This window comes from Embiotoca jacksoni, unplaced genomic scaffold, assembly GCF_022577435.1.
Source record: "Embiotoca jacksoni isolate LCO1_2020_lvr unplaced genomic scaffold, fEmbJac1.0.p SCAF_2, whole genome shotgun sequence".
Classification (NCBI taxonomy): domain Eukaryota; kingdom Metazoa; phylum Chordata; class Actinopteri; family Embiotocidae; genus Embiotoca; species Embiotoca jacksoni.
The window spans coordinates 4,754,552-4,780,601 of NW_027185340.1; the positions used below are offsets into that span (position 1 = coordinate 4,754,552).

Sequence of the window (26,050 nt, forward strand, 5' to 3'; positions counted from 1 at the left end):
TGTGTCTCTTTTTTTTTACTGTCTCTCGGTCATATAGTTAATTTGGCTTTAATACCATATTTGCACAAACCTTCACATTATTTTGAAATACAGCAATGCAGTGCAGCACAGCAATGATATTTATTAAAACAATTCATTCCAACAATAAAATACAATGAAACAAATGATGATAAAACGAATGCCCCTTAGATGTCCATTCACGGCTTTAACTGACTCAAATCAGCTCCCAGATGGGCTCCAGTCAGATTGTCATGAAACCCATTTGGCTGGCCATCATCCCCACTCTGAAGAAACAAGGTCTGCCATGACTGAGTCTGAGGGAAGCAACCCTCTTGCTATACTAATCTTGAGCAAGTCCTTATTCAAAAGTACTTAATATCTCCACGATGCCTTGTGAACATTTTGCTCTGGGCCATTCAATTTCAGCAGTTTGTCACCACGGAGGTTTTGTATTCTGTTCCCTCCATGCTGCATCCTGGTTTTTCTTGTCCAAAAATGTGTGGACAAAGTCGAACGACCCTTTAATCCACACACACATTTGTTGAAAACGCACACGTTGAGGAAGCTTTGACAACGTTTTTAACTCAAGCTCCTCGAGTGTGTTCCGTCACAGCTGTCGCCTCAGATGTATTGCAGTTTCGCTCAGACGTTGTTTTAGGACGCCATTGTAGTCTCTGGCTGGTCATACTGTATGTTTCATTATGAAAATTTGCAGCTTCTCTCCCATCTCATTCTGGCTTTTTAATTAAATACAGCTCTCAGTAATTGTCTCTCTCTCGTCATTATTTCAAGATTAATTCAAAATTGAATTGACAAAAATACATGCAAATAAATAACGCGATAACACAAAGTAAAGCATATCAACAGAGGGAACAACACAAACACAATCAGACGTAAGTCATATAAATGCCTAGATGCAGACAAAAATGATATAGTTTCAAGTATATACAAGTTCAAAGTGAAATGAAGGATTTTTACTGTTCTGTAATATTTACAATCAAAGCACTAAAAAAGGCTGGAGTGAAAGGAGGAAAACACATCAATCCACTTAACCACTGATCAAAGGACAAATCTATGATTCACTAGCGTTGCCATTTACAGTGGCACAACGACAAACTGACAGAAAAGCAAACGAGAATAGGCACGAGGTTTTTGTTTTGTAAAAAAGAGGGATGAAAAAAAACCATAATGGATCCTGCATTTCAAAAAGAAAATCAACCAACATGTAATACACATTTTAAAATGTAAATGTTTTTTTGTAATTGCTTTGTGAAGGAATGAAAACCCATCTGTTTAATAATTCTGAAACTAATTGGACTCTGCTCCTTGGTTTGGAAATTCTCTAACCATCTATTTGTAAAGAATTTTTTTCCCAACAGTTTCACGCCATCATGTGTTTACCAGAAAAAGTGTTCCGTCAAAAATCCTCAAACGCCATCATCTAACAGTGTGGTTTAAAAATGAAATGTTAAACAATCACATAGGTGTAATGATCGGGTGTTCACATACGTGTATTTCTGTAGACATTTAATACTTTTGTGTCTTGTGCAGTCATAACAAATATAGAGATCAAACTGAATGGACACAAGAAGATTTCATTCTGTACAAACACAAACGCACACATAAAGGACATTTACTTTCTAAATGCTTCATGCTTTAGTCCACATTCCACTGATGTTCACCTTGTGAGTGTAGCTACCAAGCTAATTTGTTCATACTTCATGTCATGACCGTGTTTCCTGTCTGGTCTCGTTGAGGATGTTCCCGCCTTAGGTGATCACCTCGGGGGGGCTTGTGTGCTTGGTGGCCGGGGTGCTGTGACACTGGTGGGGAGTGTCAGTGGAGATCTGGGCGGTGCAGACCACCGTGTTGCTGTAGACTCTGCGGTTAAGATGGATCACCGTAGTCTTGGAGGGCATCGAGGTGCTCTCTGATGACCAGCGTTTGCAGTGAAACAAAATCAGGAAACACCTGTAGAACTGAGAGGGAGATGGAAAGAAAGACGGTGTGAACATATGGCCAGACCAAACTGAGAGTTCTCGACATCCTTGGAGTGAATCTTGGTCTGCACAGTTTGATAGGCAGAAATCATGCCTTCGTGCACTTTCATGTCCTCCCATTCAACATGTAGTGATGCTTGAGGAGAGAAAATAGTCCATTGATGGCCTGTTGTTCTGGCAGATTAGGTTTCCTCTACCACTTATGGGTTAATTGACCTTGGAGGTTATTTTCTACACTAGTTGGAAAAGTCAGAGCTTTGCAATTTAATTTCTCGCTGGTGTTGCTTCTGTTTCCTGTTTATTGTTAGGAAATGAGTCAAGATGTCATCTATTTTTGTTTCTTTAACGTCATTCATTCGCGTCAAACATATAACTCAGTGGGTTTTTTTCAGAAATGACTGCACAATAATGTGTCACAGTAGTGAAGTACAGTATGTTATTATGATAAATTATAGATGTGCAGTTGTGGACAAAAATCAGAAATAAAAACGGTTGACTTTTGCAAAAATTCAATTGACCAAAAATATGCATAATTAGAATCGCATCTTACTGGAAAAAGAAAACACGTTCATTTCCACTGTTGTTCTAGGAGTGTGTAGAGAAGACTAATCAAGTATTCTGCCAACTGGTTTATAATGCACATTGTGACAGATGAGATTTAATTTGCAAATAAACAGTAGATAATAATCGTTACACCATGAGGAAAAATGTGCATCTTATTAAGAAAACGTACATGATCACCTGGCTCTCCCTGCACGTTAACATAAACTCTTAACATGTTCGGGAAGAGGGATTTTGTTTGGTTATTTGTTATTATGTTCATGCTGGAGAACAGCACTGGTGGAGGAGGGAGGGCCACAAGCTGAATAACAATCATCAGAGAGAAAATGATGAACAGAAATCAGCTGGAAATGCATTAAGCTAAACGGAAAACAACAACAAAAGGTAACTAAATATATGTGTGAGCTTACTGCTCTCCATGTTGGCAATATATCACAGTGTATGAAAGACACCATGCTGCGCAGGCTGAGGCAGGCAAACTTGCAGTCTTCATATATTATGAATTCACTTCTATTTTTTTCCCCCTCTTGTGTAACGAAGGCTTTTGCTGAGCACACAGGCTCTTTTTCAGCATCACATTTCCACCTGAGAAGTGCCCAGTGTAACTACAGTCCTCTGTACTGATCTATCGAGTGTAGATTTCTCTGTTTGATGCTTATCAGATGGGAGGAAGAATAATTCACCTTTTCTAATCAGAATGCCTCCCCATAACATTAATTTAGTGTCAGTGCACATTGATAGTGGCCTATATGAGGATGGATACTTTAGATTACCTTTGTTTAGCAGCTAAAGAGCCAAATATTTCCCCCAAGTTCATCTGTTTAACTTCATATTTTTTTTACACTGATCAAAGTATTAAGAGTAAATAGTTGACTTAAGAGTTGTTATTTTTGTACAGCTGTGTGAACGTCATCCATTCTTGTCACTATGTGGGAGATGATGTCCCCATTTTTCACTGCCAGAGAGGTGGATGACAAGGTGCACCCGAGACTGGTTAGCAGTTGAGGGTAACAACACGTTTTAAAGTTAAGTGAGCTAATATTTAACATACAAGTGCTTGTCTTTATGTTCACCAACAGGTATCCTCCTGATGATGGCGCTGTGTGAGCAGGTGCACGTGTACGAGTACATTCCCTCCATGAGGCAGACGGACCTGTGCCACTACCATGAGCGTTATTATGATGCTGCCTGTACACTGGGTGCCTACCATCCCCTCCTCTATGAGAAGAGCCTGATCCAGCGGATCAACACGGGCCCCGAGAGTGACCTCAGGAGGAAGGGCCGCGTCACCCTTCCGGGCTTCAGCACCATCAACTGTGACATCTGATATATGAAACCTGATCCTCTGAGCCCGAAATATACACACCCACACTCTGGCCTTTTCTGGCGGACCATGGGAGAGGTGCAATAATGCCAGTGCAGACAAGGAGGCTGAAGCTTCAAATTAGACCCACGAAAAGCATAAGCCATAGCCCTCCAAGGAGGGATCAACCTGAAGGTTTCTGAAAGACCTTGTCTTCATTAAGATGGTTTACTTTACCGGAGACAGGAAGGAAGAGTGTCCGAGGTGGAGCCGAAAAAACTTTTTTCTCTGCTTTAGCTGAGCCACGTTAGCTGTGGAGCTGACTAGGGTAGCAACAGATCAATGTTTTAGATAGACAAGTGAATTTTCAATAACTGTTTAAACAATGTAAATTCTGTGTTTTTTAGTAGTATGGGTGGTACTTAAAGGAAATGCCACTGTTTATAATGGCAGATGTTTCTTTTGTTTTGTTTTTTACCAGTCCAAAAGGGTTGTGAAATAACCAAGAAGGAATCCATGCTGAATGTCGCAAATACAACCAACATCTACACAATCACGCTCAATGTTACACACATGAAGCAGCAACACATGCAGAAGTGAAAAAGGCGGATTTAATATTTCCCCAGAGACAACACTGAACTCTTCACAGCAGTCACACTACTTGTACATATATTCCTGTGAAATCAGATGTTTTTCATGTTGTCATGGGGTGAGGTGGGGTGGGGTGGGGTGGGGGATTCATTTCACACTACTGATGCTGTTCAGCCTAATACTGAATTACTGTCCTGTGCACACTAACTGGAAACCACCAGTTGATCACTTTATTTTTTTTTAAATTTTTTTGGGTGTAATTGTGTAATTCAATCAAAGTAAAATGGGGCCAAAACGGATCTTCAGAACCAACAGGTGCTCAGAACAGCCGTAACCCTGTGCCTAGTGGTCGACCGAACACTTTCCTCGGGTTGCCTTGTGACTGTTCAGATACATGCAGTACATCATGTGGCAGGACTGCAGCACCATTCAGTTTTGATAGCCATGAGACGGTGCAGAGCAGTGGATATTTCTGAGGCAATGTGTATCAGGGGATTCTCAGCTCTGCCTCAGCAGTCACCAGCCCCCGTGTTTTTGATGGTCAGTTCACTCCTTATTGAATGTAATTTCACCACTGTGTGTTGTGGCCAAACCCTCGCTGGAGCTCACCTCTGCAATACGGTCTGCTTACGGTGCTGCAGGGTTATTTCTTTGTTATGTAACAGCATGAAGCGCATTACCTACAACTATAAATGTCTCATATTTCCTAAATCCTCTAATATTAGTCTGTACCCATCCGCAGTCCAGAGGGGAGACAATTACAAAAGAGTAATTCGGACCTGTTATATCTTCAGACTTGTTTTGTCTCCAGGTAGGATGATTTTTATGTTTACATTGAGCCAGTGCCACATCTGCAGCTAATTCTAGGGGTGTTAGGTTTGTGTGGAAAAGAGGGTGGGTTGTCTATTTTTTTTTTTTTTTTTTTGCTGCAGACATGCAGTCAGAATTTTTTTTTTTGCCTATGACAGAGATTTTTATTACTAAGTGTGCTATTCTACAAAATGTGCTTGTGCCATTGGTTGTGGTTTGGTAAAAGATGTGAAAACGTAACAGAAATGTTGCTTTGAATAGTTTGATGTAAGAAGATGGCTCTGTAGTAGTAGTAGTAGTAGTAGTAGTAGTAGTAGTAAATGATTCTAGGGCTTGACTAGGACTGGGTATCAGCTGAAATTTGTCCGTACTAGCTCAAACACAGACACTGTGAAAAAAATATTATTTTTTTGCCTCCAAAATCCCTTTTTGTAACTCGGTCTATACCTGATCAAAGGAAAGAAATAAGCATCTGTCCATGTTTTCAGTACTCACGTTTTATATTGCAGTATTGACAAACTGTAAAATTGAACACTATGTGTGCATGTATACTCGATTAAACAATGAATTACATGGATGACGAAGGTACTTCATCACATTGATGCAAAATTCTGTGAATCAAGTATTGCCATGTAGGCATTTTTATCCACAATTAGATATTGATGAAACAATAATAAACACTATTATAGCTGCTTCAGTAGAAATATTACAGAAATACTGCAATATGGTCAGTGAATGGTCTCGTATGGCTTATATTGCCCGGCCCTACATGACAGTTTGTGTTAGCCGAGGCTTTTGGATGCATTTTGTTCAGAACACAAAACATACTGAGGTTTGATACCCAGCCCCAGTTATTTTAAGAATCTTCGAGCAATGATGCCAGTGGAGTCAGTGACTGTTAAGAGGACTGGAAGAGGTTTTAAAAATAGATGGAAGAAACTGCTTTTGATACTTAAGGAGATTTCAGCGTTCATCTGAAACCACGCCAGGTTTCCGCTCTGCGGTAGGCTTTATGTTTCTCTGTCGAGATAAATGACAACAAATGTTTTAGTGCTTGTGATTGTAGCACACTGAAGGTATAAAGGCCCTAAGAATATTGTACATGTGAATTTCTAATAACTAATTACTTTCCAATGCACAGTGCATGCAAACCAGGATCAGGGCTGAGTCTTAAACTGTCTGTGCTGTACTGTGCTGCAAGTAGACACCATTGTCATTAATGTTGTGAGAGGCGTTTGTGCTATAAGATTATTTCTTTTTTGTTTTTTTCATAAGTGATGTTTTGCAGATTTTAATGCATGCTTGTGGATTACATCCAGCTGCGGTGCAGCTATCAGCAGTTCCCTGGAAGCATTTAATCAAGTGCATTGCCTTCTGGCAAATTAATTTTTGCATCCTAATATTGTGCCAAATTCCACTTTTAATTATGTCTCATCTGGGCAGGTTGAACACAGTATGAGGACTCCGAGTAATAGCAGGACTTCTAAGGTGCTATTGCTTTTCTCTGGGATGCTTAAGGTCAAATTTAATTGTATTTTCTATCCTCTTTAAGACAGCAATTTTATTGCTAGTATCACATACTGGACATTGTGCGGAAACTTTGCATTAACTTTCATGTTTGATGGCGGTGAAGTTGTGAGATGAGAAAACCCGTTTGTAGACATTCTTTATTACATTCCCCCCCCTCATCCTTTCTTTCGGCTCTTTAATCCTAAAGCCTATTTCTCATGTCTTGTTTTTATTCAGTAATGTGGTAATTTCTTCACCACTCTGCCTCTGAAGGATTGTTAAACATGTATTTTCTTTTATATATTTCTCTTCTGCAGCTTTCTGCTGTATTCCAAAAAAGGGGAAGAGAATAAGAAGCATCCATGACTGAACATAATAAGAGTGAATGTCCTGTTTCACTCCCAGCAGCCTTGGGGGTCCTTCTTGATTTTTGTCAGTGAATTCTCTTCTTATTACACTTGAATTGAATAGATCATTTGTATAATTTCAGCTGTTGTAATTTGTCTTTTTTTACTGTGTAAATAAAGCCGTTGTACATGTCAAAATGATGACTTTGAGTTTAGGCAACACACACACACACACACACACACACACACACAATACTGACTCACCTGTTTATTCATGAGTATATAGATGAGAGGGTTGATGACAGTGCTGCTCTTGGCCAATAGTGAGGGAACCACGCTAGCCACAGGACTAATGATGTTTGGCGGTCCGAATGTTGCCATCATGGCCACAACACCGTAAGGCATCCAGCACAACAAGTAACAGGCTGCTGTAGTCAGAACCATAAAGAGAATGTGGTACTCTCTCCTCCGGGCAGAAGTCTTTCGAATCTTACCCACCTGTGGATGAAGGGAGATGAGAGGGTTGTTTAAAAATGGATTTAAAAAAAAGTTTAGATCCTGTTTTCTTGAAGAGCTCTCTTCATTTAAAAGTGTTTTTTTTTTATTTTTTTTTTTAAAGCACGACAGCTTTGATTTATCTCAAACTTTTTAGGCCACTGGTGGTTTCTGACAGAGTCTTAAGAATAACAAAAATTGCAAATACTTCATTGTAAGCTCTTCAAGAATTCAAGAGTATGCAATTCATGTTTTTCACTGCTTGGCTGTTATTTACAGTAATATCAAAAGTGATGAGAAATTACTTAAAAATCTAAAACTAATCCAAACTGAGGTTAACAATTTATATTTTTAACATTAGAAAGCACTTCCTCTTCAGACTGTAGAAAATCTAACAAAAACGTGTATTTTTTTACTATCTCGCTCTGATTCTTTCTTCTCATTTTTTACTTCCTCACGTTGAATAATAAGTAAAATGTATGGTTGTGTCAAGGTTATTTTAATAATTAATAATTTATATATATAGCATAGAAAATATAAATATGCATTAAATACTATAAAATATACAATGTCCAATACATTAAAGATGTCACTGATATATTTATGGTCCCTTTTACCACACATAGTAAAAAAGACAGCTATTGATTAAACTCTTCTCTATGAACAGGGCTGAATCAACCTGCGTCTCATATCTACCAACAACAACATGGTTGTGGTTAGGAAAAGATCATGCTTTGGTGTAATATGACGCGGTTGCCATATGGACATGATTAGGCACAAAAACTACATGGCTAGGGGGACGAACATGGTTTGGGTTGCTGGAAAGAAATCCACTTTGACTTTTAATTTGTCATGGACTCAAAAACTGATCTCGCAGGTGAAAGTCCCAGGGGTGGTTCCATCCAACCACCGAAAAACCTTCTCCCTACGTGGACTTTCCACCCTTATTTTTTACTTTGTCACGAGAGCCTTTTTAGAACTGTCTCAGCAGAGTGCATAAGAGACATTGTCCCTTATGTGTATGTTTTAGATGCCAAATGGCACCTTGTGTCTATCTCTGTGACGCCAGGGGCTGTGACAAAATGTCAGTAGTTGACGCCCTGGGAATGAAAGCAGTCAGGCATTCACCACCTAAAGTGATATTGTACTTTAGTGATGCAAATTCCATAGCAAATTACCCAATAAATAATTTATCAAAGCCAATTACTGTGCAGTGAACTGCTCTGTACACCTGCTGATTCACTATGATGTATACACAATTTTATCTGGATTCATCTGGCTGTAAATTCATCCTAATCCAATTTAAATCCCCCTAACGACACCCTTTGGATGGCTTCACACACAGATGGCTCTGATTTAATCTTAGCCCGTGTTTCACCCATCTGTTATGTGGATAAATTAAGATCAGATGATGTGAAGAGGGGAAAATTTCCCAGTTTAGATTCTCTGATAGTCCACATAGCCCACTGGGTGCTTTCTCACAAATGTATTTGAGATTAACGAACACTGATTGTGAATAATCCCAAATTATAAAACCTCCAGGTTTTTTTCTTGTTTTTTTTCTTTACTGGGGTCGAGCCAGCAGGAGCTCAGTTCTGAGATAACTTAAATAGAATGAAAGCCACTTATGCAGAAGTTTTCTGATGAACTCAAGAAGCGAGTGGAAAATAAAAGGTGGCCCCTTACACTTTTAACAGCAATACTCATTAGAAATGTTTGAATTTTTCTGGTGGATGGCTTTAATTAATTTTGAGTCCGATAGGTGAGGGAGCCTGTTGCTACATGCTGGACACTGGGCTCCAAAATGGCTCCAGTTCACGTAGTCAGGGAAAGCTTATAAAAAAAAATAAATAAATAAATAAAACCTTTGTGGATTAAAGTTTCATAATATCAAGAGTAATAATTGAGCAGTTTTGGAAGTGCTTTGACAACAGTTTCACTTGTGGCTAAAATGCTTTTTGGATGACAGCGGATTATTTCATTGCAATACTATGACAGGCCAGTGGTTTAGATTGAGAGCATGGCTGATCCATTCCTGTCTGCTGCAGCTCTCCCCTCCTCGCCATCCCACTCTGCGTGTGGTGAGATTTCAGTATTGTTGACTTCACTAAGCTCTGCTGCTTGTTTGCTGAGAGGGGATTTGTTTTGCCAGCAGTATCATCGCAGCTGTCTTGCAGAGCCTTTTCGACTAATTCAGACTGCATGACGGACGTCTAGTTAATTCCTCTGTGTTTCTGACTGAACAAGCAAAAGCAAATGCAGAATGATAATCTATAGGCTGATGTGTGACAAAACCCTTTTTAAACGCGAACTAAAAACACAGCTACACTATTGTTCATGCGATTTTAGTCCATTTCTCAAGTCCTTTTTTATATTATCTTAATGATTGTTATATCTAATTTAGCCAGTAATGTTTGCTGCTGCATAACTGCTACATGATGCCAGACAAGTATACTGCTTGCAACAAACAGGAAAGTTGAAGCACCAACCGTTACCGTTACTGAAAACATGGCAACATTGGAGACAGTATAGAAACAGTATAGCTGGCTGTCAGCTTTAGCAAATAAAGCCAGACTGGTGGACATAAACCCTCATAATACTTGTAAGGTATGTCTAGAGGAATGTACAATATGTGGTGCTATATGGGGAATGTGAAATATGTACAAAATGACTTTAGCCTGGTTAGATTACAGGGACTTTCACATGTTCGTGATATTCTTTATCTAACATAAGGAAACTGCTCTTGTGGTCTGTTTAGTTTCAAAGGACAGCTAATTAAATCTGGCTCAATCTCATTACAATAGCAAATTAAATTATTTTCTAAATCTGCAGATGTTTCCATAAAAAATGCGCGCAGTGTGTGGCTGCCTTGTGTCCACATATAATGCACATCCATTTTCTTCTCAGCACCTTCTAGTGTTTTACTGATCTGCCACCTAATGAGAATAATTGTGCAAAAAAAAAAATGGCTTCCTTGGGAAACCTTAAATATGCTACCAGAGGGTTTTAAAAGAGCTCAATACATACTGATGAATCTCATCTTTTTTTAAATGAGTGGGGATGGCATGCTGGAGAAAGGTCTGAGTTACTATGCTCGTATACAAATGCAAATGCATAAAAAAAGAGCAGACCTTTTCTCAATAGCAATCACACCGGGCCTTACTCTAATTTCCACGTCTGGATTTCTAGCTATCTTCACAAGGCTATCCTATTCATATGGTTGTGTCTCATTACGGTCACCGTACGATACAATGTGACGAGAACTTCTAGCTATTTTATTGTTTTAAATGGCAGGAAGCAGATGGTTCAGAGACACCAAACAATCTTCATGTAAACTGAAATGAAACCAGTTCATTTAATGTGACCCACACATACCTAATTACGATTGGAGAGCATTTTGCTAAAGTTGTTTATTGATACCAGGGTTCAAGATCCAAAAGTGCTCTAAAACCACTGGATTAAAACAACTAAGAAAAACAAGAAGTTGGCTGAGTGGTTTATGGGCTTTGTGCGAGGCATAATGCTGTGATAATCTCCTGTCCTGCTACACTCCTCTGCTCTCAGGAACAAACAATCAATGGGAGTGCAACGGCTTTTCACTGTCTTAAGACAAATAAAGTCACGCCTTAAAACCCAACAAAATCCCAACCACTAGTCACTGCCATGGATACTTTAAATGTGCATGACAATAGCTGGTGAAAAGAAATTGCAATTACTTACTGAAGCTGGATCCACTTAGACTGTTATGATACAGCTAGTAGGTCATGTTTGGCACCTTCTCTCAGTCTTTTTCAAGGTAACACATACATGCTACTTCTTCCATTTAATGTACTCATCAGATATTTAATACATCAGTTTTCCATCATATGGTTTCACTGCCTCTTTTATCTGTGGCTGACAACAGAAATGACACCCTCTGAAGTGTTTCCACACTGGAGCAGCAGTCTCAGCAGGATCCCAGCACTTCTCTTTTCATGTGTCCCGATCTTCTGCATTATAAATCAGTTTTTTAAAAAAACAAAAAAAACCCTGATTATTTAGAGCAGTAAAAAAAAACTTATTCTGCCCTACCAAAGAAATATTATTTTGCTGACTAATTTTTCAAAATCCAAAGTGAAAGAGTTGGTTTAGTTTATTTGCTTTTAACTTTAAAAGATAAACCTGCAGAGAAATACACTGTACCTCAACAGCAACTTCATAAACGCTTATGTTTGTCTGTGAACATTACTTTGGTAGAAACATATATCATCTTTAAGCAGGACTGTGTTGGGGTCTATTAGCTGAGTGGAGAAAGTGTAGCTTTAACTTTTCTGTGATGGATATTGTCTTGATTCATAAACTGTCCACCAAATTTGACATGTTGATGTATTTAGCCAACAAAATTCTTCAAACTTCTGGGCTGAAAATTTCTTTAATGTCACATCATCACATCGTGTCATCTGTCAGCTTCTCTCACTTCTGCCTATTAGATGCGAGATGGATGTGTAGTTTCTCGGGATTTTAAGTATGACTGACAGGAAGCCATTCGCCTTTCCTGAGTGTTAGAACTTGTCCAAATGGGACATTACAATGGTGGATAGTTTTCAGGTGTATTTTAGCTTTTTAATTGTATAGCTATGTGCAAGATGACAGAATCTGATGTGCAGTCAAACCAAAATGGATGGAAAAAGTACTCTATATTTGGGTTAGTTTTGTTCAATTTTAAAGTCTATCACCTTATTTCACAGTGCAAGAAACCCCCAGAAAATAGGGATGCAGGCTTCAGGCTTCCTTTTCTGCATCCACAAAGCTTTGCTGAAGGGTCTTCTAACTCCATGAGGCTGCCCATTCAGGGATATTCATGATTAGTGCATGACCCTTTTTATGGGGTTGCCATCTAAGAATACATTATATTTATGTCTTGAAATTTTTCATGGCCGTTTTGAAACTCATAAAGTTGACACTATTGAAATGTAACTGAATTCAAGCCAATCGGCTGCATTTCCATATGGAAAACAAAGCACAAGCTCTTTTCAAGCCCACGGTGTCTGGTATGGTCGACTGGAGGTTGAGGACCAGTTTAAGCAATTTGTGGTTTTGCCTTTAACATTTGACAGGAACAAATAGCACAAAACATTTACACCCACACATGCACTTGGTGTGACTCTACCTGTTTGACTGCCCAAAGCAACCTGCCATAACAGTAGATCATCAGCAGGACAGGTAGACCCAGGCAGAACGTGAAGAGGCAGATGACGTAGGCGTGTGACTGGGCAGTCCTAATCGTCCAGGAGACAGAGCAGCTTGTTCCTGCCCCCTCTATGCCATAGCTGCTCCAGCCCAGTAGGGGGGGCACTGTCCAGAACAAGGAGTACAGCCAGGAGCCCCCGACAGCTAGAAGGGGTTTACGGTAGTCTGGCCCCCGCTTGTTGTATACCGTCAGAGTGCTGTAGCGGTCATAGGAGAGGATCACCAGAGAGATCAGCGACACAATACCTGAGAAAGACAGAGAGGTGGAGGTGTGATGCAGCGTCGGTAGGCAGCAGGAAGTAATGGAAGCTCGCCGTGACACCGAACATGAAACAGAATAAACTGCAATCGTTCAGCAAACTAAAATAGGGCACACTGAAACTGATATGACTCAGTGGATGGAAAAAAAAAATACAATGTTTAAAATATCGTGGATCCATTTTTAAAGTTTAAAATGCTGGTTATTTTTAGAATAAGATACCTCTACAGTCGCATTAGCTGCTCACTGAGGCTGCACTTTGTATGCCATCAGTTCTGCAGGTAGGGTTATACAATTTCGGACCATACAGAAAATTATGGGGATCTTAAAAACAATTACAATTCATTTCCTATGGGACATGAATTTTTTGATCAATATATTTTGAACTTTAAACTAAAGCAGTGGCAACCTCAAGGCACTGGAAGGAAAGTCCAGGTTTCACAAAGGTCAATAGCATTTATTGTGTGGGAACCATGACTGCACAAAATTCTGTGCTGGTGTATCCAATAGTTATTGAAACTTGAAGTCAATGAGGTTTCTCTTCTGTTTTCCAAAAGCAAACTTTGGTTGCAGTTGGTGATCTGCGACAGCTGGGAATGAAAACAGGCTCAAATACGGCCTTTTATCAAAGTCGTTGGCATCAGCAAGATAAACACGAGGTGCCTTTTGGGGTCAACACTGGGACCACCGTGGTCAGAGAAGGAGGTAATGTTACAGAGGAGAGAGAGAAACAAAGTGCCCTGGAGACCACTGTTGAAGTCCATGAGAAAGCAAAAGTTAATGTTGATTTCTTCTTAGTGAACTTAACATATTGCCTTCATATGTAAAGTAACTCAGGTCAAATATTCTACGTCACTTACATGATATTACTTTAAAAATATCAGGTACCTTCTGTGTATCTTTGAGATGCCAGTGGGCTATGAACAGTACAGCAGTATTTGATGCCCTGGAACAGACTGAAATCTCAATAAAAGAGTCTTAGTGTGTAAGTATGTAAAAACTGCAGTCGGTCAGGATTTGTACGTTGAATGATCATTAAGCCCAATTCAACCCTCAGCTGATTACCTTCATTTAAAACATTTAGTGAGGCATACTTAAACCTTTACTGCTGCTTCACTTGATAATGGTTCACTGAGCAAGTGCAGTAAGTTCATCATTGCCATGTATAATGACTTATGTGTGGCAACATTCATCTCAAACTCTCTATTCTGTAAGCAATGTGGCTTTTTTTTTAATGTAAATTCAGAGAAACAGCAGGACTTCTGTTTTTGATGACAAACCTATTTTTTCATAGACATTCAGTCTCCATATATTAAAAATAAATGTCATCTTGCACTTCCAATATGCTGGAAATTGCTTTGAACCCCTGACAGGAGTGGAAAGAAAAGCAAGCAGGGAACATTTGTCTGTGATGCTGTCATCCGGCCCTGTCGTAAATCATCAATCAAAAGATAACAACACGATGAAATTAGAAATGTAACCACATATTGTCCTTTACACTTAACGATAAAAATAACAAAAAAGTCTGAGTGCATGCAAATGAACTTGTACCAAGTCGAAATGAGGAAAAAAGTTCCTTCTAGGCTTTGATTCCACTTGATTCTTTCTGATTTGCAGTATCAATTATTATTCTCAGAAAGTTGCAATGAGAAACAGGAGAGGACAAGAAGAGAAAAGCAGCCTGGGGTAAGGCTGTATACTGATACAATATACAAGTCCTGCCTTTGTCCAACTCACATTTACAGTTCTCAGTGACTCGAGATAAATTCTCACAAATCCATTAGTAGCACAGAGGTTTGTTTAAAGGTTAATGTCAACATTTCTTCTAGGCTTGATTCAAAAGAGCGTATGTATGAAAACCATTAACATTCATGCAACACAGGCTGATCACATCAGAGGGCAGTAACTCATGTGCGTCAATTGACCTGAATGTCTGTTTATGTAATACTTACAAAAACCATTGAACAGCCTGAAGAAGTTTTCCTGTTACAGACAACAAATATGCAGATGTTGGTGGTGAACCTGATGCTTATTCTAGAAATCTGAAGCACAAAATGCAATAACATGCTCATAATGCTGCCCACGTGTTTACTGATATCAGAGCTCCCTTGATGTAGGGTTTCCTGCTGACATTTTGCCTGAGGTGGTTCTCCTCACTTCAATGACTCTAAACTTGATATTTTTTACAAAAGCATTTTCTTTTTGTTGCCGTGAAGAAGTCCAACGAAAGGAGGCATCATCAAGAATCTGCTGAAACAGTGTGGTTGTTTAATCTTAAAACCCTTTCGACAGTGTTCATGGATGTCACAGTTTTGGTCTTTTGTCTTTCTGGTCCTCTTTCTTGCTCCATGTATCTCTCTCTCCCCACTCTCGGTCTCTTTCTATGCCCAATGTCCTGCCTTCCACCCCCACCTCACCTATTTCCTGTGTGACCACCTGCAGCCAGCCTGTCAATCAGCTCATTTGGTATACCTATGCCCTGTGTGCCACTGCCAGGTAAAATTTAAGTCTTTGTCTCTCTGGGTTTGAGCCTCAGTTTTTCTATTGTTCTGTTTCTTAGTTTCGAGTCAACTTTGGACCCTGCATGGACTTTGGACGGTGCCTCTGGTTTTCCCTCCATAATGTGCTCATTACCGCTCACTGCTTGCTTCACTATACGCATAAGTCGTCTCCCTTGTTATGTGACAATGGATGGTCTACAGTGACCTTTTTTTTTTTAAACTTCTTAAACAAGTTTCACTCAGGGGATGATGTTGTTACTGGTCAATTAATTTAAGCAAGTCATTTTCTCCATATGGTTACCATTGTTGTTGTTGTCATTGACGACAACAAGGTTGATTGTGTGTGTGCTCACATGTCTTGAGGACCATTATGTTGTGTGAACTATTGAAGGCCTTTTTTCATGGGATACAGTTTGACTGTTTCTTTGTAGAAAAACAATTGATTTTCGCATTCAGGATGGCCATAATGAACGTGTTACAGTGAGTTCGCATACACAATACCATGACCCTTAAACTGATGCAACTGAATAGAATTCAGTTGTCACTTATTTCTGTTATTTACATCATTATATATCAATTTCCTCTGTGGAAACAAATATATGCACCAATATATATAATAATATCAATAATAATATATTAATATATATATATATAAATATATGCATTTTTTTTAGCACCAAAATCTTTTATTTTCTTTGTAACAATGATTGATCTTCAAATATCAATTTCAGTTCAATTTGCCAGAAGCACCAGTGTTAGTCTTATGCCATGTTCAGTCTGTTTTGCTTCAGTGGGATGGTATTTGTCTTTGAAACATATTCCTTTACCTTCTTTATCTGTGGTTACCCCACCCCTTGCAGCATGTCACACAGTGCACACACGCAGCAGTAGCCATCACAAGGTCCTAGCACCAGCTAGATTTTGATCATGGGGTCTACATTGTGCGCATGCATTATGAAATTGAAATAGACCAAACTGATCTTTTACAGGATTTACCATCGTTACATTGTTATGTCACCAGCATGTTCTCTTAAAACCGAGCAAAAACAAAAAAGGGCAAGGGAAAACTCTCCTTTGTACTGGGCATCGAAAGTACAGTAGTAATGACTTTAAAATACTGGTAATAAAAATTACTATCTGGCATTCATGGAACGGAGAGTTGGAGTGCATACAATCTTGGATCTCTTGGGAAGAAAAACATGCCACAGAAACGAGGCCCACAGACCACTTGAAGCATAACAAAATATTTGAAAACTTTTTACTGCCACTTAAAATGTCTAAATGAAACTATTGGATGGTTTATCCTTGGATTTGTTTCAGATATTTATTGTGCCCAGAAGCTAAAATGACTTGTAAAGTTTGCAGTGTCTTATAATCTCATTCTCTGCCCTTTCAATTCTCACACCATGATGCAGGTGTTTAATATAGTTGCAAAGCTGCTATAGTGAGTCTCTACAACCAGTTTCAGCACCCATCCTGATGGTGTATCCATGTTGAATATTGAAATTATACATATCTGACTCATAATTAGCATTCATTTCAACCTCCAAGTTATAATTATGCTCTGATGTATACAACATGGCACCTACTGTATTGATACAGAAGCGCAAGGAAATCACACAAAATTGGAGATGTCATATCAACTGCAAACTGATCAGAAAGTACTCTATAATTAAACCTATTTAATGGATAGGATATATTGTTCATTTTTGATCCTCACAAAACAATACCATACAACTGCCATGATGATGTCAACATTGGAAATGTTTCCATCGCTACCATTAATTACAAACCCTGAATGAGGAACAGGGCGGCCCTTTGTTTAAACATTGTTACTTACACAGGCATGTCTGTGGATGGTAAAGTGAGAAACATATTTCATTTGAAGTTTGATAAATTGTTTTGGTTATTCAGTCTAAACCTGTAAGTAAAACAGTCTTGTTGGACCTGACCAACATACTGACAGGTCACCATTGTGGCACCATAAAGCAAATGAGAAGCTGTTGTGCATTCTGTAGAATAGTCTTATATTTGTCATTCCCAAACGGCAACCAACAGTGACCCATTGGTTTGTACACTGCTGTTATGAAGCCTCGAGTTAGGATTTTGGCTGTCGCCATCTTGCTAGTTCGGAGCAGTTTGGGGCAAGAAGTGACCATATTTGGATGAGTGGGAAGGGAGCCAGCAGTGGATCGGAATCCCGGCCAAACTACATCCCACCCACCGATAGCGGAAACCTGACTGCACCACAGGCTTGGCAATCAAATTGACAGGCCTCGAAAAATATGGCTTTTTGAGACCTATTTTATAATTAATGAAGGGATTATTTTCAGATGGACAACCAGAAAATGTATAAGAAAGAATGACTTTAGCTAGCAACAACATAAGAGCTTGTGAAAGAAAAATTATTGACTTGGTGTTTCATGAGAAAAGATTTATGGCGCTTCTTCATTGACTTCATTTTTCAGACTCCGAAGCTAAGTCCACTTTTATATACAGTCTATAGTCAGTCCTCAACAATGTCATTATTTACTCCAGTTTGAGTAACGTTTGCTAAAAATGACGTACTGAGACACGATTCGTGTTTTCATGAGATTTGTTTACAATTAAAAAAATATATATATATCACAATGGCAACCATATCCTCTGAAGGTAGGGACAGATCTGGGAAAAAAAAATAATAAAAATAGACCACCTGACTGCATTGTTGTTTTGAGTTGGAGTTAAGGACGCATTGCAATTTGCTCTTTTTGCGTACTTGTAGAACATAATGCAGCCAAGGGTCCTCTCTAGTCAATGATTTGTAGAAAGGATCTTGGATGTTCCGGGTTGATATAATGGTTTAGATACACAGTATTTTCAGTAAACCAAAAAAAATACCACTGTTGTCTTGAAAACACATGAAGGGAAAGATCATACAAACCACTGTGGGAAAAAAAAATCTAAACATGAACATACAAAAAAACGTCTTCCACTCTATCTGAGGACTATGATTACCAGACTGAAGATGTGAACGGCTATAGTGTCATTAAAAATAATGATAGTGATTTCCCACTGTGCTTTTACAGGATCTCCAGCAGGCAGTCTGATTGGAGTTGTTGGTATTTTGTACTTGAGAGCCGAAGAATCGAGTCACATTCATGCATCTGAATTCTTTCCAGGAGGGAAAGCAACATGTTATTAGTGGCATGCACAAAATCTTCAACGAGAAAACGGCTAAAGAAAGATGCACCAAACATAAATCAATGGGTCAACACAAATTGATGTGAAATTCTGCAAAATGGCTTAACAATATGTCAACCATTAGGACTGATTTGAAGTACCAATGTACTGTACTTATGTGAAGGGCAAAACTTCCAATTTGAGATTGTTTTCTTTTCCTCCACGTGCACAATTATTATGTGTTGATTGGGTTTCTATATGCATGCGTGTGTGACACATGACACACCTGACAGGCTCCACTAATCATGAAATTTGATTGTCTGACTGTAATAAGACATTGATCAGGATTTCATCTGAATATTACGGATCCATTCATTAACCCGTGAACAAGTCAAATTGAGCCGCAGCTGTGTTCAACCAAGTTCTATTTTATGTTTATATTTTTTGGGATCATTGGTGACAAGGGGGCCGTGAGGGTTTCTTTAACCTCACAGCTGGAGTCAATGTGACCCAAGAATAGCGGGAGGGTTCAATTTTACACTGTAGTAACATTACATGGGTTAATCTGTCTGATGGGCCACAATGGCTAATTCCCGTTATAAACATGTTTCTCCCAGCAGCTTGTTGGGAAAAAAAAACGCTTCCATGTTTGCACACATTTGCACATGATGCAAATCACTGTTGCTTGCATTCAGATGTACAAAGTAATGTATTTCTTAGAATATCAATAAGATGATATCAGGGGTATCTGCCCCAAGTTGCTTTTTTGTACTCGTATTGGCAGGTTTCACTGCCCAAAACTTTCTATCTCCTGAATTCAGCTTTCTGCCAATTTGGCTGGAGTCGTAACACCAGTATCATACAAGCAATGAGCTCCAGCATCCAGTACGGAGTCAAGTTCTGTATATTAAAAAAAACCCGAAGTGCCAGAGGCCCCGGGTAGAAAAAAGTCACCTGCTGAGCTCAAAACACTGTTTAATATACCTGCCCTTTTTTCAATCAAATGGAAATTCCACTGCATCAAAATTCCCCTTTTTTCAGTGCGGTGTTACAAAAGAAAGAAGGTGAATAAACAAAAGGAAACATATATAAGGAAGATATCATTGTGTGGAAAGACAATAGCAAGGAGTTCAAATAATACAAGGGAACAAATACCTGTTGGTCTCTGTGTTGATAGCGAGTGCCTATACATTGTTTATGAGGACAAAGAGAGTAGATATAATGTAAAAAAGAAAAACAATTCAACTATTGAAGGAATAGTCAAACTTATCTGTTCACACTGCTTCAAATACTGAATGTGTAATGAATAAAGACTGTCTTTCAAAACCATCGAGTATGAACCATTAAACCGTTGAACCATTAAAATTGTTTTTATAAGAATGAAAATGAGACCAGCACTGTGGTGTATAGGCTTAGTAGCAGTGATTGAACATGTACCTGTTTCTGTTTCCATGCCCAGAAATGACTCATTCTCAGAGCAGAGAGCACAACATGTGATTTAAGTGACGTGTCCAGCAAATGTGTTTCCAGTGTAGTGTTTGTATTTCTACCGGAAGCCCTGAATCAGAAGCCCCAGATGGCTAGAATTGATATTAATTTTTAAAACAATGTGAAGTGACTGTGTAAAAACAAGTTAGAGTTGTGGGTTCTATGCAAAGCTCTTATGTAATGGAAGACTGGAGCGACTGTAGTTACAATCAGTAGGTTGCCTTATCCAAAGTCAGACATTGGGCTATCAGGCTTTGAAAAAAAAAAAATACTCTGTATTACAATAAATTCAATGTTAGTTTTAGTCTTTTAGTGGGATTTGTTGATATGTTGAGAAAATCCCCCCCGCCCCAGTGTCTATCAAATGTACTGACGGTAAACTTTCCCGACAATAGGATTGGGGCAAAGCTTGGCCCATACTAACCAAACAAAGCTACTACATTAAGAAAATAGTTATTTGAATTAGAAATTCAATCCACAGTTCAGCCTCCTAAATCGCTGCAAAAAAATAAAAAATTTCACCTCCTAAACATGAAGACATGACATCACTGTACATGTTTTATCGGTTCGATAAGACATGCACCAACTACCAAGCAGCTCTGCAAAATCTATATCGGATTTAAACACTCATTGGCTATTTGTCTAAGGATTAGACTAGCATACACAGAAAACAAGTAAACACAACTGCAACGATCAATGAGTAATTTATTTTTCTCCTCCATTTCCGGAGGTCAAGAGTTATATTGTAATTGTAAGCAGTGCATTCAATTTGTTACACTGCCTCCTCGTGGAAGAATTGCGCAATAAAACCACTGAAAATCAGTCTTGACTTCATAAAAAATAATTTTTGGGTGTATGCTAAACATTAAAACTCAGTCGAGTGCATCAGAAAAAATATAAAAACTGGCATCCTCCATCAACGTTTAACACTTCCTTGCAAAAAGGGGTTAAGCAATATATGGTATAGTAGATCTACATTTAATAGATTGAAAAATCTCATGCCTGGAAGATGTCATAAACACTGTGATACAGTAATATACAAGTCTGACAGCGATCCCTGCTCTGTAGATAGGGAGAGGGATGGAGCGCAGAGTATACATTGGCTGATGTTACTCTGTTTCTAGGGTACATTTAAGATTTAAGATCATCTACAAGTGTCGCCATTACACAGTTTGTCCACCACAGGGCACTGAGAAATACATTTTTCTTCTGAGAAATGTCCTGCTCTGTGTATCTTCATTACAATTCTTTAAAAGAAACTCTGAGGGATCCATATCAGGAGTGTTTGATATGTTGTATGACAGCTCGGCTGTCACTTCACACGTATGGATTAATATTATGAATGTATTGGCGCAACCACTCTCACTATGATACCCTGTCATCCTGCTATAATCACTGTCACAAACCATTTGTTGCAGAAATAGGCATTTCAAGCTTGAATAATTGTGAATGGCCTCATTAATGCCGTTAAAAGGATGAGGGACTCTGATGTTTGACTGAAAATGAAAATAATGCATTCAATCCCCATCATTCCCCACAGTCAACAACCGATTAGAAAGCAATTTAGCCAAATAAAATAGTGGAGATTTGCCATTTAATTTATCGCTCTCCCTCAATACCTCATGTTTTTTTGTCATAAGCATTATCTGGTCATTAAACTGATTGAAAAAAAGGACTAAATTTAGGCATACAATAAACTTTAAAAGTAGTGCTTATAGATGTGGGTCCTTTTATTCATTTATAACTTATTTTGTTTAGGATTTTCAGCAGTGGTGGAAGAAGCATTCAGTTACTTTACTTGGTACAAGTACTAATACCAGACTGTGAAAATACTCCCTTACATGTAAAAGTTCTGCATTCAAAACCTTATTTAAGTCAAAGCATGTATATGTTATTATTATCAGCAAATTGTACCTAAAGTATCAACAGCACTGTGCAGTAACATGATTACTGCTATAGTTATTTAAGGTTGCGTTAAAGACTTTATGCTGATGGTAATCAATAGTTATGCATCATATAGGCTATGACCATCATGTTGGTTGTTTAGTGGGAACCCCAAGATCAGAAAAACAGCCCCGTTTTCAGCCTTGTGGCAATGCATTCTCCAGCAAATCTCAACCCATCCTTTGGCTTATCTGAAAAATTCAAATTCATAATCACCAGCGATGCAGGTATGCTGCATGGTTTTCACTGAACATAAAGAGTATGGAAAATTGTAATCTTAAAAGTAACTAATGCTGCCAGACAAATGCAGGCAAGTGGAGGGAAATGTACAAGCTTCCAAGATATAGTGGCTGTGATTATAGTTGCATAAAACAGAAATAGACACTCAAGTGGAACACAAGTCTACTTCAGTGCAGGAGCTAGTTAGTTACATTCCACCACTGATTTTTGATGATAATATCTTGCTCAATCAGACAGTCTCTCTCTCTAAAACATACAGCAGCTGAAGATGGATGTTTGCCCTGACATCGGCCAAGTGTTAGAACATAAGAGGAACTTACCGAAGCAGGAGTTGATGAAGCCGTACCAGCTGCAGCCGCTGCGCCCCAGCAGCCACTTTCCACGTAGACTAGAAGCAAAACTGAGAGTGGTGCCGAACAAACACACCAGCATGTCACTGACGCTGATGTTCAGCAGCAGCATGTTCACCGGTGTCCGCAGCTTCTTGAATTTGCAGAACAGAAGCAACACAATGAAGTTGTTGAGAAAGCCAAAAGTCATGATGAAGCCCAGCATCACGGACAGCACGACAAAGCCCGTCGGGGAGAGCTTCCCCGTGCCCGCCGGCGTGTCCACCAGCTCCCGGTCATCGCTCAGGTTGAAGCTGTAATTTAGACCATCCTGACTAGAAAACATCCTGCAGTCCATTCATCTGCGTTTATCTTCACTCGGAAGCCGTTTTGCAAGATGGGGCTGATCACATTGCTCACCTGGAAAGTTTATGAATTTACCCGCTTCCTTTTTAAGTCTCTCTCCATGCTGGTTTCTCTTTGGGACCTCTGCGCGTCATGTTGTGTTCAAAACGCAAATTCCTCCCCTGATGTTGAGCGCACGTATCTGCTAACTCGTTCCTGGAAAACTGATACAAAGGCTAAAAAAATACATTGTTACCAGAAAGTGCCACCTGTTACCTTAACGCACCGTCTCCTCCCTAATCACCACATTTCAGATACCGCACCAGCTTCTATTGATGCTTTAATATTTTTGACCAAACTGAACCTAGTCATCCCAGTTTACACGTGACTCTCCCTTTTCCTAACCGTTATATTATGTTTGGGGAAGTGTCATCTTCAAGTTTCCATGTTTACCTTCATTGTAATCCGCGCTCACGGTGGACACTCCAGCATGATGAGTATTGTGTAAAGTGCACTGAGCGTTGCTCCACCGTCTTTTAAAGGCAAGGCAACTCTTACGTCACAAGGCACTGGGATGTTTGGGGCCACGGGGAAGGACCATGCGCGCGTGTTAGACCATGGGAGTAAGGTGCATATGTTTTTCAGTTCTTCTCAGGGAATATTCAAAGAAGAAAAAGAAGGGAGTGGTGTTAGTACAGTGGTTTTGACCTTTCTTTATTTTCCCTCTTGTAATAATAACTTTTTACTTTCGATGGTGTGGCAAGGCCACAAATTACTGTGCAAGACATAAGGTCTGTGCTGGCAGTTTTCATACCAATTCCCATTATTAACAGCTGTCAGATGGCTTGTCACCACACATCTCCCCTGACGGATGGGTTGTTCTGGAAATCATGTCAGAGGGGTTCTATAAACCAGTCATAGAACCACATTAACCAAAAACAAGAGGAAAACGTAATTTACTGTAAATCTTCCTCACAAATGTCTTTGGTAATAAAATGAAAATTTGTCACTGACATTTAATTTACATTTAGCAGTTTACTCCCTCTGATAAAGAAATTATGTCCAATAAGAGCAATTTCTTTGTGACAAATTTAACTTGCAATTACAAGATGTGTCACAAAATCACTTCTTTATATTTCAGTCAGCTCCACAGACTGTCTTCCAATATGAAATAGTCTTTCTAGATATGGTGTAACTGTTCTATTTTAAAAAATCCTTTCAAATTATTATGCTTTGATTATCTGACCCCTGATGCTTGGATCTAATTTTGCTGCGCTGCCTTTGTTTTACAGTGTATTGCTTTTTGTGAGCACATTATATGGTCTTGGACAGTTATCTGGAAAGTTGTGAAGCATTGCAGTGTTATATGCTGAGAGACTTGTGCTTTCTGGCTGCTCAGTGACTTAAGCTGGACCGCTGCCTGGCAAGAAAAAAATGATCAATGAGTTGTGCCATTCAAGACTCCAACAAAGGGATTATCCAGTTTGATGTAAATTATAGTATAACGTTCAAACATCACACGACCCTTTCGCAGTTCATCGTAGGGCTGTACCGTTGTTTGTGTTGACCGAGTCACTATTTGACTCATTCTCAGTCAACTGTGAGTAAAATGGAAGAATGTTTACACGCAGTATGTCGTCCGTCTTTTCATTTATTTGTTGTTGTTGTGCTCTCCTACGGCCGATATTACAAATGCACAGTTGTTGTAACTGATTCATAAGAAGAATATATTTCCCTTTTGGTAACTTCATATAAGACTAAAGTCAGATGATGAAGCCAGAAAGTCAAAATAGGTTAAATTTTTTTAATTAATTTTTGTCAGAGTTGATTATCTACATGGAGTCCTCTGTTGCAGCCATCTCAAAATCTCAGAAGCTGCCGGCTCTTAACATGTAATATTGCCTTTAAATTAAAATAAATTTCATTGACTCTTGACAAAAAGGACACCACTGTTTAATAAAATGATTAGTGTGCCAAGATATGGTCAATCACCATAACAGAGAGAGGGTAATCATCTGGGAGGCTGGGTGTAATATATCAAAAAACAAATATCAATATCAACCATACGAGTAGTTGTGAAAAAAATAGAACAAAATCAATTTGGTAACCTTCTCATCTTTGTTTACCCGTGTGTGTGTGTGTGTGTAAGAAGTTTTTCTGATTAGATCTGTTTGGGTTCATACACTGCATGTTCAGAGGGTACGTGCAAAAATATAATAACCTTTAAGATCAATTACAGATCTAAAGGCAACAACAAGATCAAGATGATACTTCACAGCTATACCAACTGGCTATCTCATTTATTACATTTTAACCAACACTGCTTTCTTAACAGTGTCGGATGAAATAAGTGTTTACTCTGTTTATGATGGGTTGAAACCTTCTCATCACTAAAATATTTGCTGTCCAACTAGCTGTCCTTAATTTTCTGATCCCAGTGGTAATCTTTGAGGTTGTTTATGCAATGCTGTGATCCAATTAAAGTTGTACGTCAGACGTAAATCATTGTATATGGGCGGTCTGACTAATAAATCATTGCTGCGTGTATTTTGCTGTTGTCATTGACCTGCCCCAGTTAGCTCATCTAGAGCTTTTAATAGCAACAACATGACACAAACATGTGGTGAAAGCCTCAAAGTTACACACTAAACATCAGTGGTGGAAAGTAAATGTATTTAAGTCCTGCACTTAAACACAAATGTTCCCCACTTTGTGGTCTTCTCACATCGGACAAGCAGAAGTATGTAGTTGGGGTCATATTTGACATTTCTGCGAGTTGTCAACAGCTCCACCAAATATCCCTCTAAACCTCTCACATGGTTTAATTTCAAAAATATTTCCACTGATCCAAAATTTCACAATTAAAGATTAGACAAAAAGTGCACAAACTTAAAATAGATTTGTGTATCAGAACTTACGTTTTTTCTTCTTTGCTCT

The 26,050-nt window shown here is 38.9% G+C and overlaps 2 protein-coding genes across 2 annotated transcripts in view; one reads left to right on the forward strand and one right to left on the reverse strand.

Moving 5' to 3' along the window:
* Positions 1–4,578, forward strand: part of LOC138201025 (beta-galactoside alpha-2,6-sialyltransferase 2-like) — a 40,638-nt gene extending 36,060 nt beyond the window's left edge. The window contains exon 7 of the mRNA XM_069154114.1: positions 3,641–4,578. Within this exon, the coding sequence (XP_069010215.1) occupies positions 3,641–3,888 (248 nt within the window). The 3' untranslated portion in view covers positions 3,889–4,578. The remainder of the gene's footprint in view (positions 1–3,640) is intronic.
* On the reverse strand, positions 1–23,581 carry tmtops2b (teleost multiple tissue opsin 2b). The gene is made up of 4 exons (XM_069154115.1): positions 22,760–23,581; positions 12,766–13,091; positions 7,386–7,619; positions 1–1,979 (listed from the first exon to the last, which is right to left on the reverse strand). The coding sequence occupies exons 1-4, from the start codon at positions 23,124–23,126 to the stop codon at positions 1,770–1,772; spliced, it is 1,137 nt and encodes a 378-aa protein (XP_069010216.1). The 5' UTR covers positions 23,127–23,581; the 3' UTR covers positions 1–1,769.
* Between the last annotated feature and the right edge of the window lie 2,469 nt (positions 23,582–26,050).

Coding starts and splice junctions, on each gene's coding strand:
- tmtops2b (XM_069154115.1), bottom strand. CDS start 23,126: ATGGACTGCAGGATGTTTTCTAGTCAGGATGGTCTAAATTACAGCTTC. Junction 13,092..22,759: donor CTTCATCAACTCCTGCTTCG/GTAAGTTCCTCT, acceptor TGTCTTTCTCAG/GTATTGTGTCGCTGATCTCT. Junction 1,980..7,385: donor ATATACTCATGAATAAACAG/GTGAGTCAGTAT, acceptor TCTCCCTCTCAG/TTCTACAGGTGTTTCCTGAT.